The 21,915-nt window shown below is 44.5% G+C and overlaps 1 protein-coding gene across 1 annotated transcript in view; it reads left to right on the plus strand.

Annotated features, from left to right (window-relative positions):
• LOC308298695 (ankyrin-2-like) overlaps window positions 1–21,915 on the plus strand; it is a gene marked incomplete at its 5' end in the record, with an annotated part of 127,336 nt that overhangs the window by 93,765 nt on the left and 11,656 nt on the right. The window contains 16 exon segments of the mRNA XM_080742340.1: window positions 312–410; window positions 1,005–1,159; window positions 1,460–1,671; window positions 2,341–2,545; window positions 2,675–2,771; window positions 3,199–3,427; window positions 4,177–4,302; window positions 4,388–4,510; window positions 5,045–5,077; window positions 5,350–5,371; window positions 7,562–12,190; window positions 12,775–12,852; window positions 13,050–13,181; window positions 13,608–13,760; window positions 13,851–14,085; window positions 14,545–14,605. Coding sequence (XP_080598466.1) covers window positions 312–410; window positions 1,005–1,159; window positions 1,460–1,671; window positions 2,341–2,545; window positions 2,675–2,771; window positions 3,199–3,427; window positions 4,177–4,302; window positions 4,388–4,510; window positions 5,045–5,077; window positions 5,350–5,371; window positions 7,562–12,190; window positions 12,775–12,852; window positions 13,050–13,181; window positions 13,608–13,760; window positions 13,851–14,085; window positions 14,545–14,605 — 6,589 coding nt within the window.

The raw sequence follows: 21,915 nt of genomic DNA on the forward strand, positions 1-21,915 counted from the left end.
ATTGATTTGATATGTAGCTTTATAATGTTTTCCCAAACACTTGAGTGTCAGCAGCACTCTCTGCTCGCAATGTTCACTATCAAAACCTTCACACCGGTGACAAACACCACAGTGACTTATAATTCGCAAGAAAAGCCCTCAAAATAGCCAAGCACCCACATAAAGCTTTGGCTGTCAGAGGTTTATTTGAGTTCCCTGACCACATCTTTGACCCCTCACACCCACACACCCCCAAACAAACACTGTGTGCTCTCTTCTTCCTCACTGCTGCGTACGGACCGCTTGCTTGGCTGATTGGTTCGGTCACACAGTAAGCTCCACCTCCCCACCGCCCCGCCCCCTCTTAACGAGGGCGAGAGCCTGGTTAGCCGTATTCTCCAGCTGGGGCCGCCAGGGACAAAATTCCTCGGGTAGGGCAAAAGAAAACAACAACAGACAAACAAACCCTTTTCACAGCAACGCATATGAAACAATCCATGGATGCCGGTTCCATTTCTGTTCATTTACACCAATACCCCCCTCTTCCACCTCCCTACCCCGGTTTGTCTGCACTTGTATGTTCCTGTACCCCATGCTAGTGTCCCATGTCCATGTTGTTAGTTATTGTATGGTAGATACTGCTCCCACTACATCACTGTTATTTCCACTTAGCAAACTTGATTTATGCTCTGTCACCCACGGCGAAGTATAAATCGGCGTTTATATTCCTGTGCTCGCCATTGTGCCTGTGTTAGTGCTTCCCGTTTTCCACGGGTGTCATCGTATTCCTTGGGTGGATGGTTCTCACTTTAGCATGCTCCACCTAGACTAGTTGTTATCGTCACACTGAGATCCGGTGTGTCGTGCGCGGCGGGCTTGGTTGCTTGGTGAATGCTGGTGTACATGCACGCACGCACGGGCGCTCGCTCGCACGCACGCACACACGGTTGTCCTCAGGCGCATACACGCTCAATTGTTGTTGTTGTTGTTGTCGTCCTTGTGTTGGTTGGTCCGCCGCTCCGCAGCCCGGTGATTGTGGAGATCCCCCACTTTGCCGCCCTGCGGGGGAAGGAGAGAGAGCTGGTGATCCTGAGGAGTGAGACGGGGGAGAGCTGGAAGGAGCACCATTGTGAGCACACCGAGGAGGAGCTCAACCAGGTCCTCAACGGCATGGACGAAGGTGGGACTGGGCCATATTATGGCTTCAAATCAATCACCATTATTTCGGCCTGGGCCACGGGGTGGTGGTCCAGGCACCTAGGCTTGTAATCCAGCACTTGCAGCATTGCAGGTTCGAGTTCATGTGTGGCCGCAACCTTCTGGATTGTTGGATGCTAAAATCTTGGGCCCTGACATGGCTTTGAAGAAGCTTTCGCTATTAGAATTATTCAATACATGCAGATGGTCATATTTTGTATATGTCATATTTTCATACTGAGTGTATAATTGACGACATCTTCTTTGTGCCCTCCCTCTGCAGAGCTGGACCCCCCAGAGGAGCTGGAGAGGAAGCGCATCTGCCGCATCATCACCCGAGATTTCCCCCAGTACTTTGCGGTGGTGTCGCGCATCAAGCAGGACAGTAACATGATCGGCCCGGAGGGAGGCATCCTGAGCAGCACGGTGGTCCCCCAGGTGCAGGCAGTGTTCCCAGAGGGAGCGCTCACCAAGAGGATCAGGGTTGGACTGCAGGTGAGACAATGCTTATAAAAGGTTATTAGGTTGATGGCCATATTAGGTTGTTTGTACCAATGCAGTGGGCATTACCTGCCAGGTAACATACATTCTGTGTCGGTGTCGGTTTGTGATCCCTAGGTGTAGAACAAAACACATCCACAGCGATTATGTTGTACCTGCAGCCATTGCACTACTAAACAACGATAGTACAAGATACAGTAACCTCGCAGAATGAATGGGACTTAATCACGTAAACCCTAGTGTACCTAATGCCGGACTTGTAATAATTTGACTTGAACATTCTGGAAAAATAGGCAGATCTACAAAAAATAGGCAGATCGCAAAACGACTGCATTGTGAGCTTGTAGATCTGCTATTTTCAGTGAAGCGATTTGGTGTAAAGGGAAAAAAGGAGGGGACCAATAAAGGCCCCTGGGTGTCTCCGGTCAACAAAGTATGTAGGATTCAAGTGGTTAAGCTCTGACTGAGTGAGTGTATGTGTTTGTAAAAGTCATCATGCCCTTTTTCTTAGGAGTTTGTATACTAGGAGGATGATTATTTGTTTTAATGTCTTGTATCTGTATTGTTGTGATGTCTCGCTTTTGACTCTGCATTGCTGAATCTCCCATTGATACAATACATTTTCGGGTACAAAGGAATTAACCTTGAACCTTCTCTCCCCAGGCCCAGCCCATGAGCGTGGACGTGGTGAGGAAGATCCTGGGAAACAAGGCCACCTTCAGTCCCATTGTCACCCTGGAACCCCGCAGGAGGAAGTTCCACAAGCCCATCACCATGACCATCCCTGTCCCCAAAAGCACCTCTGATCCTGTGGTCAACGGCTTCGGAGGGGACACCCCCACCCTGCGCTTGCTCTGCAGCATCACAGGTCAGAGGCCGCCTTAACGATGATGGAAAACAATGGAAACTTCTGCAGTGTACTTCCCACATTGACACTCATACAGCCGTGTATAATCGGTCACACGTCTAATTCCTCTTTGTTTGTGTGTAATGGCAGGTGGAACAACGCCCGCCCAATGGGAGGATATAACAGGAACTACGCCCCTAACATTCATCAACGACTGTGTTTCCTTCACAACTAACGTGTCTGCCAGGTAATGCACATTACCTTGTAGTAGAGTGGAGAGTGACAGGAAAGATGGCTATGCAATGTGGACGTCTACAGTATGTAGACATGCATGCCTGAATTTGGGAACAAACAATTGCCATGTTAGACCCTTGACAAATCTCCTTGTCCCAACGAAAAACATGTTCATTGTCACGTACATTTTGCTTCATACACCAGAGGGGTTTCAAGTTGTAGCGGGCAGGCATCCAGGGTCCCCATCAACAGGGGTGGACTCTGCTTGTAGTGGAGAATACCATCTTTTTTGTCTCACATATCTTGTAATTACTGTAAGCAGAGATGTCCTAAAAATCAACATATCGGCATCAAAAGACGAGGTGAAAAACATAATTGTATTTGTTTCAAGTGTCATCATCCATTCACCTGCTTCTCTCCCATGCACCTTTGTCTTACAGGTTCTGGCTGATAGACTGTCGGCAGGTCCAGGAGTCTGTCACCTTCTCCACTCAGGTGTACCGGGAGATCATCTGCGTCCCCTACATGGCCAAGTTCGTCATCTTCGCCAAGACCCACGATCCCATCGAGGCCCGACTGCGCTGCTTCTGCATGACGGACGACAGGATCGACAAGACCCTGGAGAACCAGGAGAACTTCACCGAGGTGGCCCGCAGCCGGGATGTGGAGGTGAGGATGGAGGGAGGTAGTGAGTGGGGAAGAGGGATGGTGGACAATAGATGAGGCACAGACCAATCCACCCTTTGTCAGCCTTTTGGTTGGTCCCTGAATGACCAACCAGCAGGCTCTTTCTGCCCTTTTCTTCCCTGGTTCTGCCTTATATAGTAGTTTATGTTGAATTTGCTAAAACGTCATTTTTGGAGTCACTATACTGCAACCGAGATGTTCCTTTTTACTGAGACCAAGAAATGAATACCCAGAACATCAATACTAAGCAACAGAAAAACACGTTATTTCAATAGTAGTGGATGCAGAGACATTTGGGGATTTTTGTCTAACCAAGAAACAGCAACCCATGGGTGCGAAGAGGGGCACAACCATGGGCAGGACTTGACAAAGAGTCAATTGTGTCAGAAAGTGGGGATTTAAACATCAGGACAACGTGATTTGAGGTGGTCAAGAAACTAGATATAACAGAAATAACTAGAAATGCAGGCTAGAGAAAGGTAAGGGACCTCAAGTTCATCTTGAAAGACAAGGATAAGTTACTCTATAGAGGGATTGTGCCCAGAAGTTTACCAGTTCACATTCCTAGCCTTGCTGGGAGGAGAACGTAAATGAACGTAAATGAGAAACACTCATTTACGTTCCCCACTTGTTAACATGTGCAAATGTGAGTGTGAAATTCACACTCACATTTGCACATGTTGCACCATTTTCCCCCTCTATAATTAATATTTGCCATTACTTCTGTCTAGGTCCTGGAAGGTAAACCCATCTATGCAGACTGCTTTGGAAACCTGGTGCCTCTCACCAAGAGTGGCCAGCACCATCTTTTCAGCTTCTATGCCTTTAAGGAGAACAGACTAGCACTCTTCATCAAAGTGAGCAGCATTCCTTCTTTGTAAATGTTGTCCTGCAAAAGGTTTGCTCCTGGATGTTGATTGGTAACTGTATTCGATGTTGTAGATCCGAGACAACACTCAGGAGCCCTGTGGTCGTCTGTCTTTCATGAAAGAACCAAGGAACTACAGATCACTGACGCCAGGTGCCATCTGCAACCTCAACATCACGCTCCCATCTTACTCGAAGGTAAGGGCCCTGAATAATAAAGAATAGTATGTTTACCAGAGCCTTAGTTCCTGTGTGACTTCCTGTGTGACCGTTTTCTTATGTCACAGTATTTTTACAAATTTCAAGCAAGTTACTTTGTGTTGGTCTAATAGATGTGTGAATCCACATCTAACGAAAGGTATACTATCCTAAAATAACAGATTTAACTTAACTGTTACTCTTTTGCTGCAATATGTGACAGTGTATACTAATATACGTTTTATTAATTTGTATTTTCTGTCATAACACAACACTAAGTATTATTGTCTTTGAAGTTTGTGGATATAACTTCTGTTTATTATATTAATGTTCGACAACATAATACGTTGATTGCAGCCCCCCGTAAATTCCCACTGACTGTCCCTTCTCATTGCTATGATAACCATGCCTTGCTTGCTCTCTCTTTTTTACTCCCCTATCATTCTGTCTGTCTGTCTGTCTGTCTGTCTGTCTGCGGTCTCTATCTGTCCATCTCTCTGTCCCTGCTTCTCACCGCTGCTTGCTCCCCCCAAGGAGTCCGATTCAGACCCAGACCAAGAGGAAGAGGTAACCTGAAACTTCCTCCCCCAACTAACTACTGTTGCTCTGCTGATGTGTCCTGGTCGCTAATATGAAGCCAAATATGCTAATGTTAAGTAGGCACAGTCTAGTAGAGTGTGTGCCGTATACTGTAATTTAATGAATAGGTCAATTGCAAATTATGGAATCCATTTGAGCCGTTTCATTTGTGTCATTGGTGTGCTGTTCTCTGTGTTCTGAAGTAGACTGTTGTAATGGTGAAATGAAACTGATTGTTACTGTATTGTCTATTTTTGCAGACTGGCAGAACACTCGACAAATGTAAGATATTTATTATTTAACTGACTAATGTTCAAAGCAAGGATTAATGTATAGTGATGCAGCTGCCGGCTACTATACATTAAACTTTTTCTGGGTTTATATTCCAGAACCCCCCTCACTGTATATTATCCCATTTGTTACACGGCTTTGTTGCTCGCCCTCTTTCTACTTATGGGCAAAAAATAAGAAAATCTTGTTTTTAAAATTATACAATCATACACGTTTCCTATTCAATAGTAGTCTGTTATTGAGAACAGTAGTCTACTATCAAGAAATAAACTGCAGAATGCAGTAGTTGACTAATCAGAATCAGGCATTCAACAAAGCAGTGTAATAAACTACTAAAATCTCTACATTCTATAAATACCTGCTTATAGTAAATGAAAGTATCAGTAAGTTTGTATTTCCTGATCTTGATGATTAACCAACAATAATACTGAATATGTTCCAAGTTATATTAATCCTACAGTAGTAATGAGTGTTACTGTGTGATTTTAGTAAACTAATACGTTAGCCCACTGTAGTAATGAGTGTTACTGTGTGATTTTAGTAAACTAATACGTTAGCCCACTGTAGTAATGAGTGTTACTGTGTGATTTTAATTCTCTAATACTTTAGTCCAGCTTCACTTCCCTCTGCTAAGCTGTAGACAACATGCTTTTCTTTTCAAATCCCCCTTTACTTCCTGAAGCTTTTCTTATCACAAAATCACTACATCACCACTTGCATCTCCCCAAGTCAGTATTGCATTACTCCATAAGGGTCCAATTTATCACATTCATTTTCTTTTGATCATCTCTCACCTGCCACTCACGGTCTTCACATTTCACAGTAGGTCTTTTCCCCCTGACCAACTCCGACTCCTTTGTGTTAAACTTATGACATTGGATGTACAGTGCAGTATGGAGTGTGCAGCAAGACTCAGTTGTACTGTGCTGGTGTCTTTTAGTGCTGTAGTACCCCAGTGACTAACCATTGTGCACCAGTCCACACTCACCAGTGCCAGCCCTTCCCTACCCCTCTTAGCCTTTCCGTTTGGTTGTATGAATTGGCCTTCAGCCTCTGAAGATCAAATAGCAATTGAGCAAATGTACCTGTGCCTGAATTTAACATCACAGTCAAAAGACTAGCATGATTGTTATCATGGTACGCCTGCTGAAGAAAAAATACAGTATATACAGTAGTTGTATAATAATCAATGATTCACCACATTATTGAATGTCAGTTAACGCACAATTTATTGATCTTCATTACCACAAATCTATGATAACACTCGCTCATCTCTCGACTCACCCCACTCACTCTTCACTTCCCCGTTTGATTTGCATGGAAATAACTTGCCTAACATATATGTGTGTGCGTGTGTTTGCATGTCTATATATTATGTGTCATGTTTTTGGAAGTTCCTTTGGCTTTGCTGAGATTTATTTCTATTTGGCTATGGCTTGATACAAGTATGATTTAACTGTTATGATTAAATAATTTCATTGTTTATTTGTAGTAAAGACAAAGCTGGTCCTTCCATTGCAGTTTTCCATTTCTTTGGGTTAAGTGCTATTGATTGAGGTTGTCAAAGTAGCTTTGAATAAATGGTCTGCTTTGCTTGGTATAAAAAGCACAGAAATACATGTGTATGACTAGTTTTCACTGGCTTTCTTTCAGAGATGCAACAAGCATTCTTAATTGTTTGCATGTTATTTATTTATATTTTTCTCTTTCATTCCGTCTACATGAGCTTTACATTACTGCAATCTTGAGATGTCTTCATATTCCTATTCCTTTGTTTTTCCTTGTCATCCTATTTGTTCATGTATCTTTACTGTATGCTCACATTTGTCTGGTCTACTTTTCCTTTTTTTCTTTAAGTTTGTTCTTGGTTTTCATTCTGTGTGTGTGGGTGTGCTGCGTCTGCGTATAAGCAAGTTATTTCCTGCTCATATCCCTTCACATTATTTTTGTTTAGTTGGTTGGTTTGCTTTGCCACAAACCTTATCACAAAATACAACCGAACGTACTGTAGAATTCCATTTCCTTTGCTGCCCTGATGTTGAATCCGTTGTAAACCTTTTTCCCTATGATCCTGATCCCCGTGCTCTGCTCCTGTCCTGACCATGTTCTCCAATGTCTGTCTCCTTTCATTTGAACTTTTGATTTTCTTTACTCCTTACTCGTCCTTCTTCCAAATGAAAGATGAAGAGTCGGAGACAGCAGCATTGAAATCAGAGCTGATCCGAGAACCAGACCTTCTGTCCGACGTGTCAGAGATGAAGCAAGACCTGATCAAAATGACTGCCATCTTGACTGCAGATGCCTCCGAGAAATCGGCGTCATTAGCAGGGGGTGGCCTAGAAAAAGGGGCTGAGGAGGTGTCTGGAGAGTCATTAGAAATAATGGAGAAGGACTTAGAGAAGGTCAAAGAGGACCTAGAGAAAGTCAGTGAGATACTGAGGAGTGGAACATATGAGGGTGAGGTGGCAGAGGAGGCAGCCAAGGCAGCAAGAATGGCTGAAGAGTGGGTCCTGCTCTCAGACAGTGAGATAGAGGAGGCCAAAAAGATGGCACCCTTAGTAAGCCCTGTTTTGCGTGAAACCAGGGCAAATAAAGGGGCTCCAAGGCCCAAAGCTATAAAGAACAGTGGTGACCTCAAAGAATATCTCCTTGATACACCAGTGGGCTCTAAAGCAAAGGCTAAAAAAGAGGCGGCGGTCCAAGAAAGATTCACTGATGTTGTCCTGCGTAAAAATACCAAACCAACTACACCAACCAAATCGCAGGACAGAACCACTGTCAGTGACATAAAAAAGCCTGTAAGGCGGAAGGGCAAGGAGCAAGAGGGCAGAGGGCAACAGGCAGAGGAGTCAACAGGGGACACTACGCAGCTAAGTGTACCCACAGTTCCTGCTCCTGTGTCACCAGTATCCCCAGTGGTTGAGGAGACTCCCATTGGGTCAATAAAAGACAAAGTCAAAGCACTTCAACAGAAAGTGGAGGCAGAACAAAAGACCAAAAAGATCACTGGTACGAAACCTTCACAGTTACCTGTTATGAGCAAACCTTCTCCAGAGGCCAAAGAAAGCCCTAAAGCCAAACAGGGCACCCCTAAGTCCCCCAAAACTGAATCTGAGAAACTTGAGGAGACCATGTCAGTAAAAGAGCTATTGCAAGCCTTTCAAACTGGGCAGGACCCCTCAAAGCGAAAGTCTGGGCTGTTTGAACTCAAATCATCCACTGCGGCATTACCTCAAAATATAGACTCGCAAACCATCCAGTCCAGAACAATGACCAAAGCCATAACCCCCAGTGTCTGTCATGAACGAGAAGTATCTCTGGACTCAAAACCTTACAAGAAAGAATTCACTCATCAGGAGCGAGATGCTGAAAAAAAGGCAATTCCCGCACCATGCTCAGAGCTAACTGAAACTGCAGACTTTGGAAGTTGTGGCCTTGACGATAGCTCTGATAGTTCTAAACATGAAGGCGTTGCAGACTCTCTAAGTGACAGTCCTGGGGATGGTACGTCTCATCTGAGCTCTGAGGACAGTAACAAACATGAGGGCTTAGCGACTCCAAGTACAAGCCCTGAAAGCTTCGCTCTCACTCCCAAAAATGGAGATCAGACCACAAAGACATCGGCAGACACTACAGCTGTCGTCAAGGGTGACAAGAAGGAGAAGTCTGCAGACTCTGGTGTGGGGACCGTTGATGACCAGCTGTCTACGGAAATGACCCTCCCTGTCTCATCCAGTGAGGCTGCAGATGACCGTACCACAAGTGAGTCTTTATCAGTAATGAGGAGCGATTCTAAGCCATCTAAGCCACGAAAGCTTACAAAGAGAATCTCAGAGACTTTAGAAAGTTTTCTTAGTGATGAGGAGAGCCCTGACGGTCAGCTAGCATTATCATTAGCTGGATCTCCAGCCTCTAGGTCATCGTCTCTGCGTCATGGAAGCTTAGAGCTGCCTTTAAGACTAGACTCAGATGCCCTCAGTCCTTTAGCTGATGACTCTTTGACAATAAGCCACAGAGACTCTCTAGAGGGTAGTCCCCTCATGGAAGAAAACTCCTCACATAAGTCCCCAGACTCCATTGAGCCCAGCCCCACCATGGAATCCCCCTGTCGTGACTCCTTAGAAAACAGCCCTGTAGAACAAAAGAGCCAACCAGGCTTCCCACCCACTCTAGATCAGCCTAATCGATCCTCTAGCCACCCAGAGCCCTCCAAAGCCCCAGAATTCCCCCCAGATGCTTTGCGTAGTAGACTGATGCGAGACCACGAGGCTAGTGCCAGCGATGACAGTTGTGAGCAGACATCTCAGATGACGAGTTCTGGTAAGAGTCCCCTCTCCCCTGAAACCCCTAGCTCTGAAGAGGTAAGTTATGAGGTAAACCCTAAAACCCCCGACCACATGTTCCTCTCTGTTCAGTCCAAACCGGCTGTCATCCCCGAGGATCCAGAGGGAGAAGATGCATCAGAGAGCAGTGAAGCTCTGAGAAAAATCACTCCTGAGGAAGAGATGTTTAAGATGGCAGCCAAAATAAAAACATTTGATGAGATGGAACAAGATGCAAGGAGCAAAAAGAACTCTAGGAAAGATATGAATGCCTCAGCAGATGCCAGAGTAGGGGATGACAGCTGCGAAACATTAGAGCCGACAAGTGAGAAACATGAAAGTGGGCTCTCTAGGCCCAGAGAGGATTCAGAGTTAGCTAATTTTGTTGATTCCCATATTAAAGTACAACCTCCCTCTCCTTTTCCAGCAGGTTTGCATGAAGGACTCCACAGCAAAGAGGCCAAGAGTGCGACAACAACAACCAGTGTCACATCAAAGGGACCTCATTCTGTCTCAGATCAGCATGGTTCAAAATCTAAAGCAGAAACTGAACAAGCACAGAAAGTCCCGCCATCATCAGCAGTTGACAAGGAAATGACTGCTAAAACAGCAGCACGGACTTCATGCACTGCAAACATAACGGATGAGCAGAAGGAAGAGAGCTTGAGGAAATCCAGGGAAAACATTAGAGATAAGAGTGAAGGTAAATCCTTGGCTACTGGCAGTCCACAGGCTGTTAATTCAGGTAGCAATGTAACGGATGAAGTGAAAGGAGTGCCGAGTGGACATACGGGATCATTAGAGGCGGGACTCAGTGCTCCTGTTGTCATTGGGCAAGCAAAGGCGACATTTAAACCAGATATCTGTATTTATGATGACACAGAAGAGGATGATGACGCGGCGGAAGCTCCCAGAACCGAGTCTAAGGGTGTCACTGCCAAAGCAGAGTCTGACCCCTGGACTGAGGAAAAGGAGGCTGCCTTTGTGGATCACAGCAAAGAGCAGGATCAGATACTGAACCAGATACTGAATCTGATGGCCGACCAGCGGTCTCCACAGGCGTCCCCAGACACAACGCCCGTAAGGACTCCGACAGAGGAGAGCACTCCCACCAGTGAGCCCAACCCCTTCCTGTTCCAGGAGGGGAAGCTCTTTGAGATGACCAGGAGTGGTGCTATTGACATGACCAAGAGGAGCTATGAAGAAGAGGGTGGTGGCTTTGCCTTTTTCCAGATAGGTGAACAGCCCCTCGAGGAAGAGCCTAGGCGAGAAGTCAGTACAGCAGCAGCTGAAACTGAGGTTGCCCTCAATCTAACATTGGAGGTTAAGGTGGAGGAAGATGAGAAATCAAAAGAAACCACTGATTCTCAGCATGAATCTCATGTTGAAGATGATCAGACAACCTCCAAATCTGATGCCTCTAAATCTAAAATTCCTAGAATGGGCATTTCAGCCTCAGCCAAACCTACAAAGATAGATCAAACTTCACCTGAAGCTGTAGAAGTGAAAACAGATACACATCCACAGGAAGGCCCCTTAGATTTAGACTCTAGTTCCTCTGATCCAATGATAACAAATGTACAGACAGCAGACACCACAGTAACTAGATCTGTGTACTCTGAACAGGGCCACGAGTCGTCCGATTCCTCGCCAGAGGAACCACAGTCAGTAATAGAAGCACCCAAATCCAAAGTCCCAAAGTCCAAACAAACTACATCCACTAGTGTGAAAAAGACGCCAGCCAAAACCCAAACTAAGGCAGTTTCTCAAAGTCAAGGTAAATTGTCAACTTCCTCTTCATCTCATACAACTTCCTCTACAACTACTCTTAAGAAAGAGTCTTCTTTCACTGCTGAGTCCAAATCTAGAATTCCTGTCAAGGCAGGCTCTCAAAAGACAGATTCTATGGCCAAGCGTACTGAATCTACCTATGAAAGAAAACTTAAAGTCCCTGTAAAGAAGGACAACAGGAGAAAATCTGAGACAGATGCAGGTCCCTATGTGGATGCCAAAACCAAGACATCACCTTTCAAAGCCAAGAGTTTTTGTGAAGGGGAGTCGTCCAGGCCATCTGCTAAAAAGGAACAGGGCCGACCATTAAGCGTTGAGTCCGCAAAATCTAAGGGCTTCCAGTCTAGACTGCCAGTCCGAGGCAAAGCTGGTCAAATCTCCCACACGTCAACACCCACTAAAGAAAAACGTGGACCTCGCAAACAGTCCGTTGAGTTCTTTGAAGAAATAAGCGATGAAGCTGCAAAGCTTGTGGCGAGATTGGAACAGGCTGAGAAAGACAAAGAACAAGAGGCTTCAGCTGCTGCCTACTCCGATGAGGAGAGCAGTCTAATTGATCCCTCAGTTGTTGAAAAAGAAACTTTCCCTGAAATGCAGTTCCCTCCGTCAGGAGCCATCTTTCCTATTAGACCGTTGTGGGATGACCCTGTTGAGACACAGATGCAGCGAATCCCAGACGATAAAGTGCGAAGTCAAGGTACCCCCTTTCTCTCGGGGCACATTCTTGTGCCTCAGTAGTACTCTATAGTCGTGAAGGTGCCGCCTCTCTGTCAGTGATAGTTTAACATCTTTTTAGCTTAGGACTCTGTGGCTGTGTTGCTTGAACTGTGTTTGTGCTTGTGATGTGTCTGTGTCTCTCTCTTTCCTTCTGTGTTCTTAAAATCTCAAGATTGAATTAAAGGCTTTATTGTACTGAAGCTGTTTAAAACTATGCCAAAACTTTGGCATAGTTTTTTCAGGAATTAGGGTTAGTTAGTTAATTTAGTAGTAAATTTAGTAGGGAATAATCCATGGTCAGTGGGTATGTAATGGCCATCTATGACAAGTGTTTACCACAAATTATTTTATCTTTGATATAATTAATTAACTGTAACTTTTACCAAATTAAATCAATGTGATATGTTTAGAGTAGATGTGTGCCAACCTCACTCCACTTCCAAATTCCCTATACACAACACAAGACAAGAAAGCCAGTGAAGATTTTTTAATGAAGTACTTGATAGAAATGAATATGATCTTTGCGGGTTCTGGCTGCTCATGGCTGTCTGGTGGTATTTGCAGTAGATCCACAGGATGAAGTTGAGAGGAAAGAGCAGCGGTTGGCCATCATTGCCGACCACCTGGGCTTCAGCTGGACGGGTGAGTGTCTGTCTGTATGTGTCTGTCCCTTTGAAAGTAGAGAAATCACAGATCACATCACTGCAACATGCATGACATCACAAAACGGAACCACCTCCGGCCATGAACGAACCCAGCATCAACCCGGCCTTTGAGATGTTAAGCAGTTTTCAAAAGATTCCCTGATGTTATAACCATTTGTTTTCTGTTCCCCAAAGAGCTGGCACGTGAGCTGGACTTCAGTGAGGAGAGGATAAACCTGATAAGGATTGAGAACCCCAACTCACTACAGGACCAGAGCCATTCCTTGCTGAAACTGTGGACAGAAAGGGAAGGAAAAGATGGCACAGGTTTGTCATAGTATTCAGCATGTTCACCATCAGAACTAATATATTTAACAAATGTGCCTGAACCTGTGTGCCAATGGAGCCATAGTTATTATTTAGTCACAAGCTTTAGTCATACTCATACCTTTCAAGGGTTCAAATATTTATAAAACTCACACATAGACTTAACCACTTTCAACCCGGGTCCCTATTTTGTCATTATACAGTAGGTGAACATTTTTAAACTTCTGCAAAATTGTAAAAAGAAAATCTGATCTACACACGACAGGACGTATTGTAGATTTTCATTAATTTGTAAGAGACTGTCATACTACAAACCGTATAAAAGAGTACATTCATTTATTAAAAAATAAATAAACACATTAAAATATGTTTTCTGCCCAACAGCAACAGTATCCCTTTTGGTAATTTGTGATTATTTCCCCACAGAAAATACATTGATAAAAAGACTGACAAAGATCAATCGAATGGACATCGTTCACCTCATCGAAACCAAGATGACCAAGTCCACGGAGGACGAGACATCATCACACACTTATGCAGAAATAGAGAGAACTATAGCGCTGGATCATCATAGTGAAGGTACCGTACATAAGCTAACGTTGGCTTGATGTAGATACAATTGCATCTAGAGAGAATCTATTTACCAATCACTATACTTTCACCTCTTAGGTTTTTCTGCCCTTCATGAGGACTTTGACAGTCCCAGGCCAGGCAGACGTTCAGAATCCACAGCCAGGAGTCCAGGCAATGGAAGACAAGTACCCATGGTGTCAGCAGAGGACTTGTCCTCCAGCTTGTCATCGCTCCAGGAGACGCCGGTGCGGTCAGAGACGGACACGTTAGCAACGGGCCTCCTGAGACATACTCAGAAGGAGAAACTGCAAAAGGAAATGGAAATAACATAGTAAGTATTTTAGGATTGTTGTCGAGCATGACACTTTACTTGGGGTGTGGGGTGGAGAGATGTTTTGGGGTTTTAAGATACATACTGTGCCTTGAAAAGGCTCTCGGGTGCCTGCCCACCACCACTGAATGGGCAGTCGCTTTAGTCGAGCGTCTATATGAACGCAATTGGCCCGTGTTCAGGGGAGGGATGCACCTGTCTGCAGGGAGTGTTGAGTGGCAGGAGTAGGGCGAAGGCTCTACGTCCTCTCGGTGGCAGCTCCTCACTGGCTGGTGAGTCAGGAGGATACAACAGCAGTGACAACACACAAATATGTATTGGGTTGGAAAAGGGGTAAAAAGCAACAAAAGTAATGTATGAATAAAGATATATTGAAAGGATTTTCATCTGTCAAAAATCCACTGATTATATTTGTATCTGTTGTGGGGACTAACTATTACAAACTCTTTCTTTTCTCAGCACATCGCAAAGAGATTGTGAAGAAGCAACAGAATCGGTACAACAGGGAGATCTAAAACGAGTAAGTCCTTTCTTCACATTGTACCGCACCTCCCCCTACCAGCTCCGGTCCCATGTGATAGATCCTGTGTACAAAGGGGCGCCCAAATTATCTGGCCAGGCTACCCCTCCTCCGTATCCCACTGTTGAGCCAGCTGAGGAGGCGGCTGCGGCAGCGGAGGAGGAAGGGGCTGTGGGTGGAGAGGGATGGAGCCTGGAGTGTCTACAGATGACCCGTCCTGAATATGGCAGTCATTGGTTTGCACCGGTGGCTTTGCGAGAGTCATCCAACCATTCTCGAACAGGTGTATGTGAAAGTCGCCCGTTGTCCATGACAGATTTTGGCGATAGTTTGACAGAGTCTGATCAGGCTGAACCAGATTTCAGTGAACTGGCTGTGGAATTGAAGGGAACAATTACTCCCTCACTGACTGAGAGCATCTCAGCTAAATGTTATACGAGTAGCATTACACATGAAGTTAGGACTGAAATATTGTCTCTGCCTGGTGAACATTTCGCCGCTGCTAATATTGGATTGGAATCTGAGCAGCCCAAACCAGCAATCATAAGACAGGCTGTTTCAGACAGGCTGTTTCAGAGGAGCATTTGAATGAAGTTACTCGTCGACTGTACGGCGTCCTTTATGGGTCTGACGTTGATTTGACGGCTTCAGATACTGAAAGTGTACCGCTGCTGGAGGCTACATCCAGTGAAGAGTCAATCCAAGCTACATTGGGGGCTGTTGAAGTTACAGAGGTTCATGAAGCCATTTCCCAAACCTGTAAGCCTGCAGATGATACTACCAATCAAACATTGCCCTGTGTTATCTGTCCAATTTCAGTGGTTCAAACGGAGCATTCCAGGGTCTCAACATTGCCCCGTATTATCTGTCCAATTTCAGTAATTCAAACGGAGCATTCCACGGTCTCAACAGACTTCATGTCACTTCAGGTGTCACATGACTCAACTGTCAAGCCCTTAAAGGAAATAGTAAGTCCTCCAGTAGTTGATCCTCAATCAGGCAAATCTGTCGTGCAAGGGGTTGAGTATAGTTTTGAGATAACATTACCACTCATGCAGGATGGAAGTGGAAATGAAGATATAGCCTATATAGAAAACGCAGCAGAATCACAGACCTCAAATTCACTATACGATAAACAGGCCTGTGAGTCCCTGACACCTGAATCACGTCTAGATATGTCCCCATCACACGAATTGGCCTCAGAGTACAGTCTTGAACTCCAAAGCTCAACAGATAGATCATCTCTTGAATCTATGACATCTGCCGATACGTGTCGGTTGGTATCACCCGACTCACCAATACATATGGATCGTCCATCCACTCCTGACATGTCAGTACTACTCACAGAGAGTAAAGCCTCATCATCAGACTCAATATCTTCAACAAAGGAACTGAGTTATATTTTGCCTGACCCCTGTATACTTCAGTCTAGGCCCTTGTCTCCCCTTCCACCCCCTGTTGTTCAATGGGAAGGACACGCACTGCTGATTGCACCAGAGGCTACATCCAAGTTGCAAACATCTGAAACAGAGGAAAGGCCATTGACACCAATGGTTCCAAACAAAAAGCCATTTGGAAGGCCACTTTCACCAGACAGCGACGACAGTGGTGGTAGATCCATTTCATCTCAGTCTCTAACTTATGACACAGAGGACAGGGCACTGTCACCAGAGTCTGTCATTATAAAAAGGGAGCAGTCGCTGTTTACATCAGAATACAAAATACTCTCCCTTGACCCACCCATATCAGAATTCAGAGCAGAATTGCCTACAGAGGACACATCCCCATCTCAGTCTCTAACTTTTGACACAGAGGACAGGGCACTGTCACCAGAGTCTGTCATTATAAAAAGGGAGCAGTCGCTGTTTACATCAGAATACAAAACACTCTCCCTTGACCCACCCATACCAGAATTCAGAGCAGAATTGCCTACAGAGGAAACGTCCCCATCACTTGTAGAGTCACGATGATGACTGGGTTGTTGTGTCTGTGTCTGACACTGAGGAAACAGAGGAAAGACCTCTTTCTCCAGAGTCTGCAGCTGACTACAAACCTATGTCACCTAACTCAGCATTGTCGATGGCAGAAGGCAGAGTGCCATCTCCCATCTCTGAGTTATTTTCATCTGATGTCATTACAAATCCCTCAGAACATCTTACAAAAGTAGCCGAGTGCACTTCTACAGCAATACAAGTGCCTGAGTATGAACTTGTGTATGATGCAGAGCTATGGAAGTTGATTTCTCAAATCCATGATCCACAGTATGTAGGAGAAACATTCCATAGTAAAACAGGTGTATTGCAGTATGCTGGACATGGAATAGAATATGGCCAGAAACCACAGGATGAAGTAACGGCAACACTTGATTCTGAGACCAGACCTCTTTCCCCTGAATCTTTACCTGACTACAGACCACTCTCACCTGAGTCACTTATCTCAATGGTGAATATGAGAGCAGTATCTCCTACAACTGTCTCATCAGACAATGAATACAGACCACTGTCACCAGACTCTCCAATTCCCCAATATGGGCAATCTGACCCAGTGGCATTAGTGACCGTTTATCGATCTTCAAGCCCAGAATCTGTATTTTCTGACAGAGGAGATGATCCAATTCCAGTTTTTGCATTACTTTTTGAAAATAGATCATCTTCACCTGAATCAGTAGCATCAGCTGGAGAGGATAGATCACTGTCACCCGACTCACCCATACCTGACTTCAGACGAGCACAACCTGTATCTGTACCAGCAGAAATAGGACACAGATCATCATCGGCTGAATCGTTATCCTCAGATACAGAATATATTCCAATGGCTCTTCACTCAGTAAACACAGAGGATAGGTCAGAGTCGCCTGAAGCTTTGTTGTCAGGAAAGGTTGATGCAAAGTCAATTTTACATATGGAAACGGCTGAATATAGCTCTGAGGCTGAGATTCAATCTGAAAATGCATTGCCATCTGGTGAACCCATACCTCTGAATTTGACATCTGCAATGCCACATACTTTCAATAATGAACAGCTAGATGCTAAATCACATGTACTGACTGAAACTAAGATAATTATATCTGGATTAGACTATTCAAGAGAGGATGTATCTCATGAGTTGTCTAAACCAGGGGAAACAAAGAAGGCAACCCCCAGCCTGATAACTGATGAGGCAAAAACTGTGAAAAAGCAAAAATCTAAGAAATCAAGCAAAACAGAATTTGAAACAGCCAGTGATGTTGAGATAGTATCACCTGAATCTAGTATAGAAAAGGAGCTGAAAGTTTCAAATGTAGCTGAATCTTCAGATCATATGTCACCTCTATCATCAGAAACTGTGTGTGATAATGGCATTACCGACCAACCTATACCAGTAAAGTCTACAGCCCCTATGCATGAACGTCATATGGATTTATCGCCAACAGAAGTCAGAGTGCCAGTATACAGACTTGTGTATGATGCAGAGCTTTGGAAGTTGATCTCACATATTCGTGACCCACAGTTTGTCGGTGAAACCTTCACGAGTAAATCAGGAGTCTTTGAATATGCTGGAACAAGGATAGAATATATTCAAACTGAGCCATGTATGACAGATGTGAATGACAATGCTGGCATACGATCAGAGCCTAGACCTTTACAAAGACCTTTGTCACCGGAGGATTATTCTGATTTAGAATATAGACCCATGTCACCTCAATCGCTGAGGTTGATGGCTGAATTGAGAGCAGATTCTCCACAGTCAGTTAGGAGTTTGGATGAGAACAGAGCGTTGTCTCCAGACTCACCCATTCCTCAGTATTTTGTGTCTGACCCTGTTAGATCTTATCACAGGTCATCGTCAGCTGAGTCATTGTCAGATATGGAATTGGAGTCTGATTTACACAGTTCAAGGCCTTTTGAGGAGAGGCCAGCATCTCCTGATTCAATAGCGTCTGGAAATGAATACAGAGCACTCTCACCCGAGTCACCCATTCCAGAGTTTAGCCTGGTCTTACCTGAGTCCATTTCCTGCAGAGGATATAGGTGCTCGTCACCCGAGTCAGTATGTTCAGATGTAGACTATGGGGCTATCTCATCGTCATCATTATTCTATGAGGCCAGACCCTCGTCTCCAGATTCTGGTGATGAATATAGAGCAACCATGTGCACAGAAAATGACAAGGAGCCTATAATGGAAAGATATCGACCAATGTCACCTGATTCTGAGTCAGAATCTAGACCAGCTGACGAGAACGTTATAGATCATTTAATATCAGATTCTCCAGAATCTTTTAAGGATTTTACAGCCTTTCCACCAGATTCTCCTGTTCCCCAATTCTTGGTTGAAGAAGTTGTACAGTATGTTTTTCGGTTAACCTCATCAGAGTCAGAGTTGTCAAGTGTTGAATCAGAAGCCGAATTGTGCAGCCCATGGCTTTTCAGTCAAGATAGAACCTCCTCACCTGATTCAGTAATATCTGTAAATGAAAACAGGGCATTGTCACCTGACTCACCCATCCCTGAATTTAAACTACCAATGACTGAGTCGGACACAGTTGCATATAGATCCTCTTCACCAGAATCGGTGCTCTCAGATATTGAATATGGACATTCAGTTTCAGAGGCCCATACAGAGCAGAGACCAGACTCTCCTGACTCCGTTGCTGCTCCAGAGTTTAAAGTGACCCAGATACCAGTTTACCGACTAGCGTATGATGCAGAGCTTTGGAAGCTGATCTCTCACATTAATGACCCTCAGTATGTAGGAGAAACTTTCATGAGCAAAACTGGAGTGTTTGAATTTGCCGGAACAAGGACAGAGTATGTAAAGATTGAGATGGATATGAAAGAGCTTGATAGAGCCCTGTCACCAGACTCTGTGTCAGAGTATAGACCTCTCTCACCTGATGAACTGAGATCACTGGCTATTCTCAGATCCGATTCCTTAGAGTCAGTGAAGTCCCTGGATGAATATAGGGCTTTGTCTCCAGATTCACCCATTCTTCAGTATTCGGTCTCGCTCCCTGAACCTTCAGTTTCAGGTCATAGAATGTCATCGCCTGAACCAGTATCTGACACTGAAACTGAGTTATTTGACACATTATATCCTGTTGAGTTTAGGTCACTATCGTCTCAATCAGTAGCATCAGTGAACGAACACAGGCCTCTCTCCCCTGACTCACCAATACCTGACTTTACTCCAGTTTTTCAGGAATCAGTTTCTATGTTTGGTGTATGTAGATCTTCCTCCCCTGAGTCAGTTACCTCAGATATTGAGTGTGCACCATTGATTTATGATGAAACGGCCTATCCTGGTGCTCAGGATAGGCCGGATTCCCCTGAATCAGTGGCATCAGAGGCTGAGGAGAGACCATTTTCACCTGAATCGATACCAGAGTACAGACCCTTATCACCTGAGTCAATGATGCTGTTGGAAAACATTAGGGCATCATCTCCTGAATCAACAACGTCAGTCAATGAGTTAAGGTCTCTGTCACCAGACTCTCCTTTACCACAGTATACAAACTATGTTGAATCAGCCATATCCATAACCGGAAGCAGACCATCGTCAACTATTTCTGTAATGTCAGAATTTGAAATGGAGGTATTGGACACACACTTATTTTCAGTTAACGGGAGGCCATCTCCGCCTCATTCAATAGCATCTGGAGAAGACTATAGGGCTCTCTCCCCTGACTCTCCCATACCTGAATTCAGACAGGATATTCTTCAACTAATGGCTTCAACTGCAGGGTACAGATCCATGTCGCCTGAGTCACTTGATTCTGAGTCATTGTCCTCTGATTTAGAGATGGAACCTGAATTAACGTGTACAACGTTCTCTGAAGAGAGAGAATCATCTCCTGATTCAATAGCCTCAGTTAATGAACACAGAAGACTTTCACCAGACTCTCCCATACCCAAGTTTGAACACGTATTGCCAGCGTCATATGCTGTTGCTATGGAACACAGGTCCTCATCACCTGAATCATTAGCTTCAGAAATAGAATTTGACCCTCAAATTTCTCAGCTCTTTGAATTTGAGCTCAGACCTCTATCTGTGGCATCAATTGATGAATACAGATGTTTGTCACCAGACTCCCCTCTGCCTCAGTACATTCAGTCTGAGCCTAGTATGTCTGTAGTAAGATACAGATCTGTATCACCTGACTCAATAGGTTCTGACATAGATTTGGAGTCAGATTTGTGCATTCCTTGGTTTTTTGAGGACAGACCAGAATCTCCTTATTCTTTTGCATCTGAGGATGAGTTTAGACGTCTATCACCCGACTCTCCCATTCCCGAGTTTAGACAAGCAGTACAAAGTTCTGTCATTACACACATGGGAACAAGGTCCTCTTCACCTGAGTCATTGTGTTCAGATTTAGAGATGGAGCCTGAATTAGCTTTCACAATGTTCTCTGAAGAGAGAGCATCATCCCCTGATTCAATAGCCTCAGTTAGTAAATACAGAAGACTTTCACCAGATTCCCCAATACCCGAGTTTGAGCATGTATTTCCAGAGTCATATGCTGTTACTATGGAACACAGGTCCTCATCACCTGAATCATTAGCTTCAGAAATAGAATTTGCCCCTCAGATTTCTCAGCTCTTTGAATTTCAGGACAGACCTCTATCTGCGGCATCAATTGATTCATATTATTCAGTTGATGAATACAGATGTTTGTCTCCAGACTCCCCTCTGCCTCAGTACATTCAGTCTGAGCCTAGTATGTCAGTTGTAAGATACAGATCTGTATCACCTGACTCAATAGGTTCCGATTGGGATGTGGAGACTGATTTGTGTATTCCGTGGCTTTTTGAGGACAGACCTGCATCTCCTTGTTCTGTTGCATCTGGGGATGAATACAGGGCCTTGTCTCCCGATTCCCCTGTACCCGAATTTAGAACAAGGTTACTTGAACCTCTTCTGTCATTTGTTGGTTTTAGGCCGTCATCTCCAGAATCCGTTACATCAGATATTGAGTATGCACCTTTGTTTTGTGCAACATTTGGCATTGAGGATAGACCAGATTCACCAGAGTCATTCATATCGGAAGCTGAGGAGAGACCCCTGTCACCTGATTCTGAGTCAGAGTACAGGCCTTTCTCCCCTGAATCAGTGATGTTAATGTCATACATCAGATCATCCTCTCCTGAATCAACAGGATCTCTGAATGAATTGAGACCTCTGTCACCTGACTCTCCCGTTCCTGAGTTTAGACAGGCACTAGGAGAGTCTATCATGTCACATCTGGGAACCAGGTCCTCTACACCTGAGTCATTGTCCTCTGATTTAGAGATGGAACCTGAATTAATGTGTACAATGTTCACTGAAGAGAG

The sequence above is a fragment of the Nannobrachium achirus genome (genome assembly GCF_963921795.1).
Source record: "Nannobrachium achirus genome assembly, chromosome: 14".
Taxonomy (NCBI): domain Eukaryota; kingdom Metazoa; phylum Chordata; class Actinopteri; order Myctophiformes; family Myctophidae; genus Nannobrachium; species Nannobrachium achirus.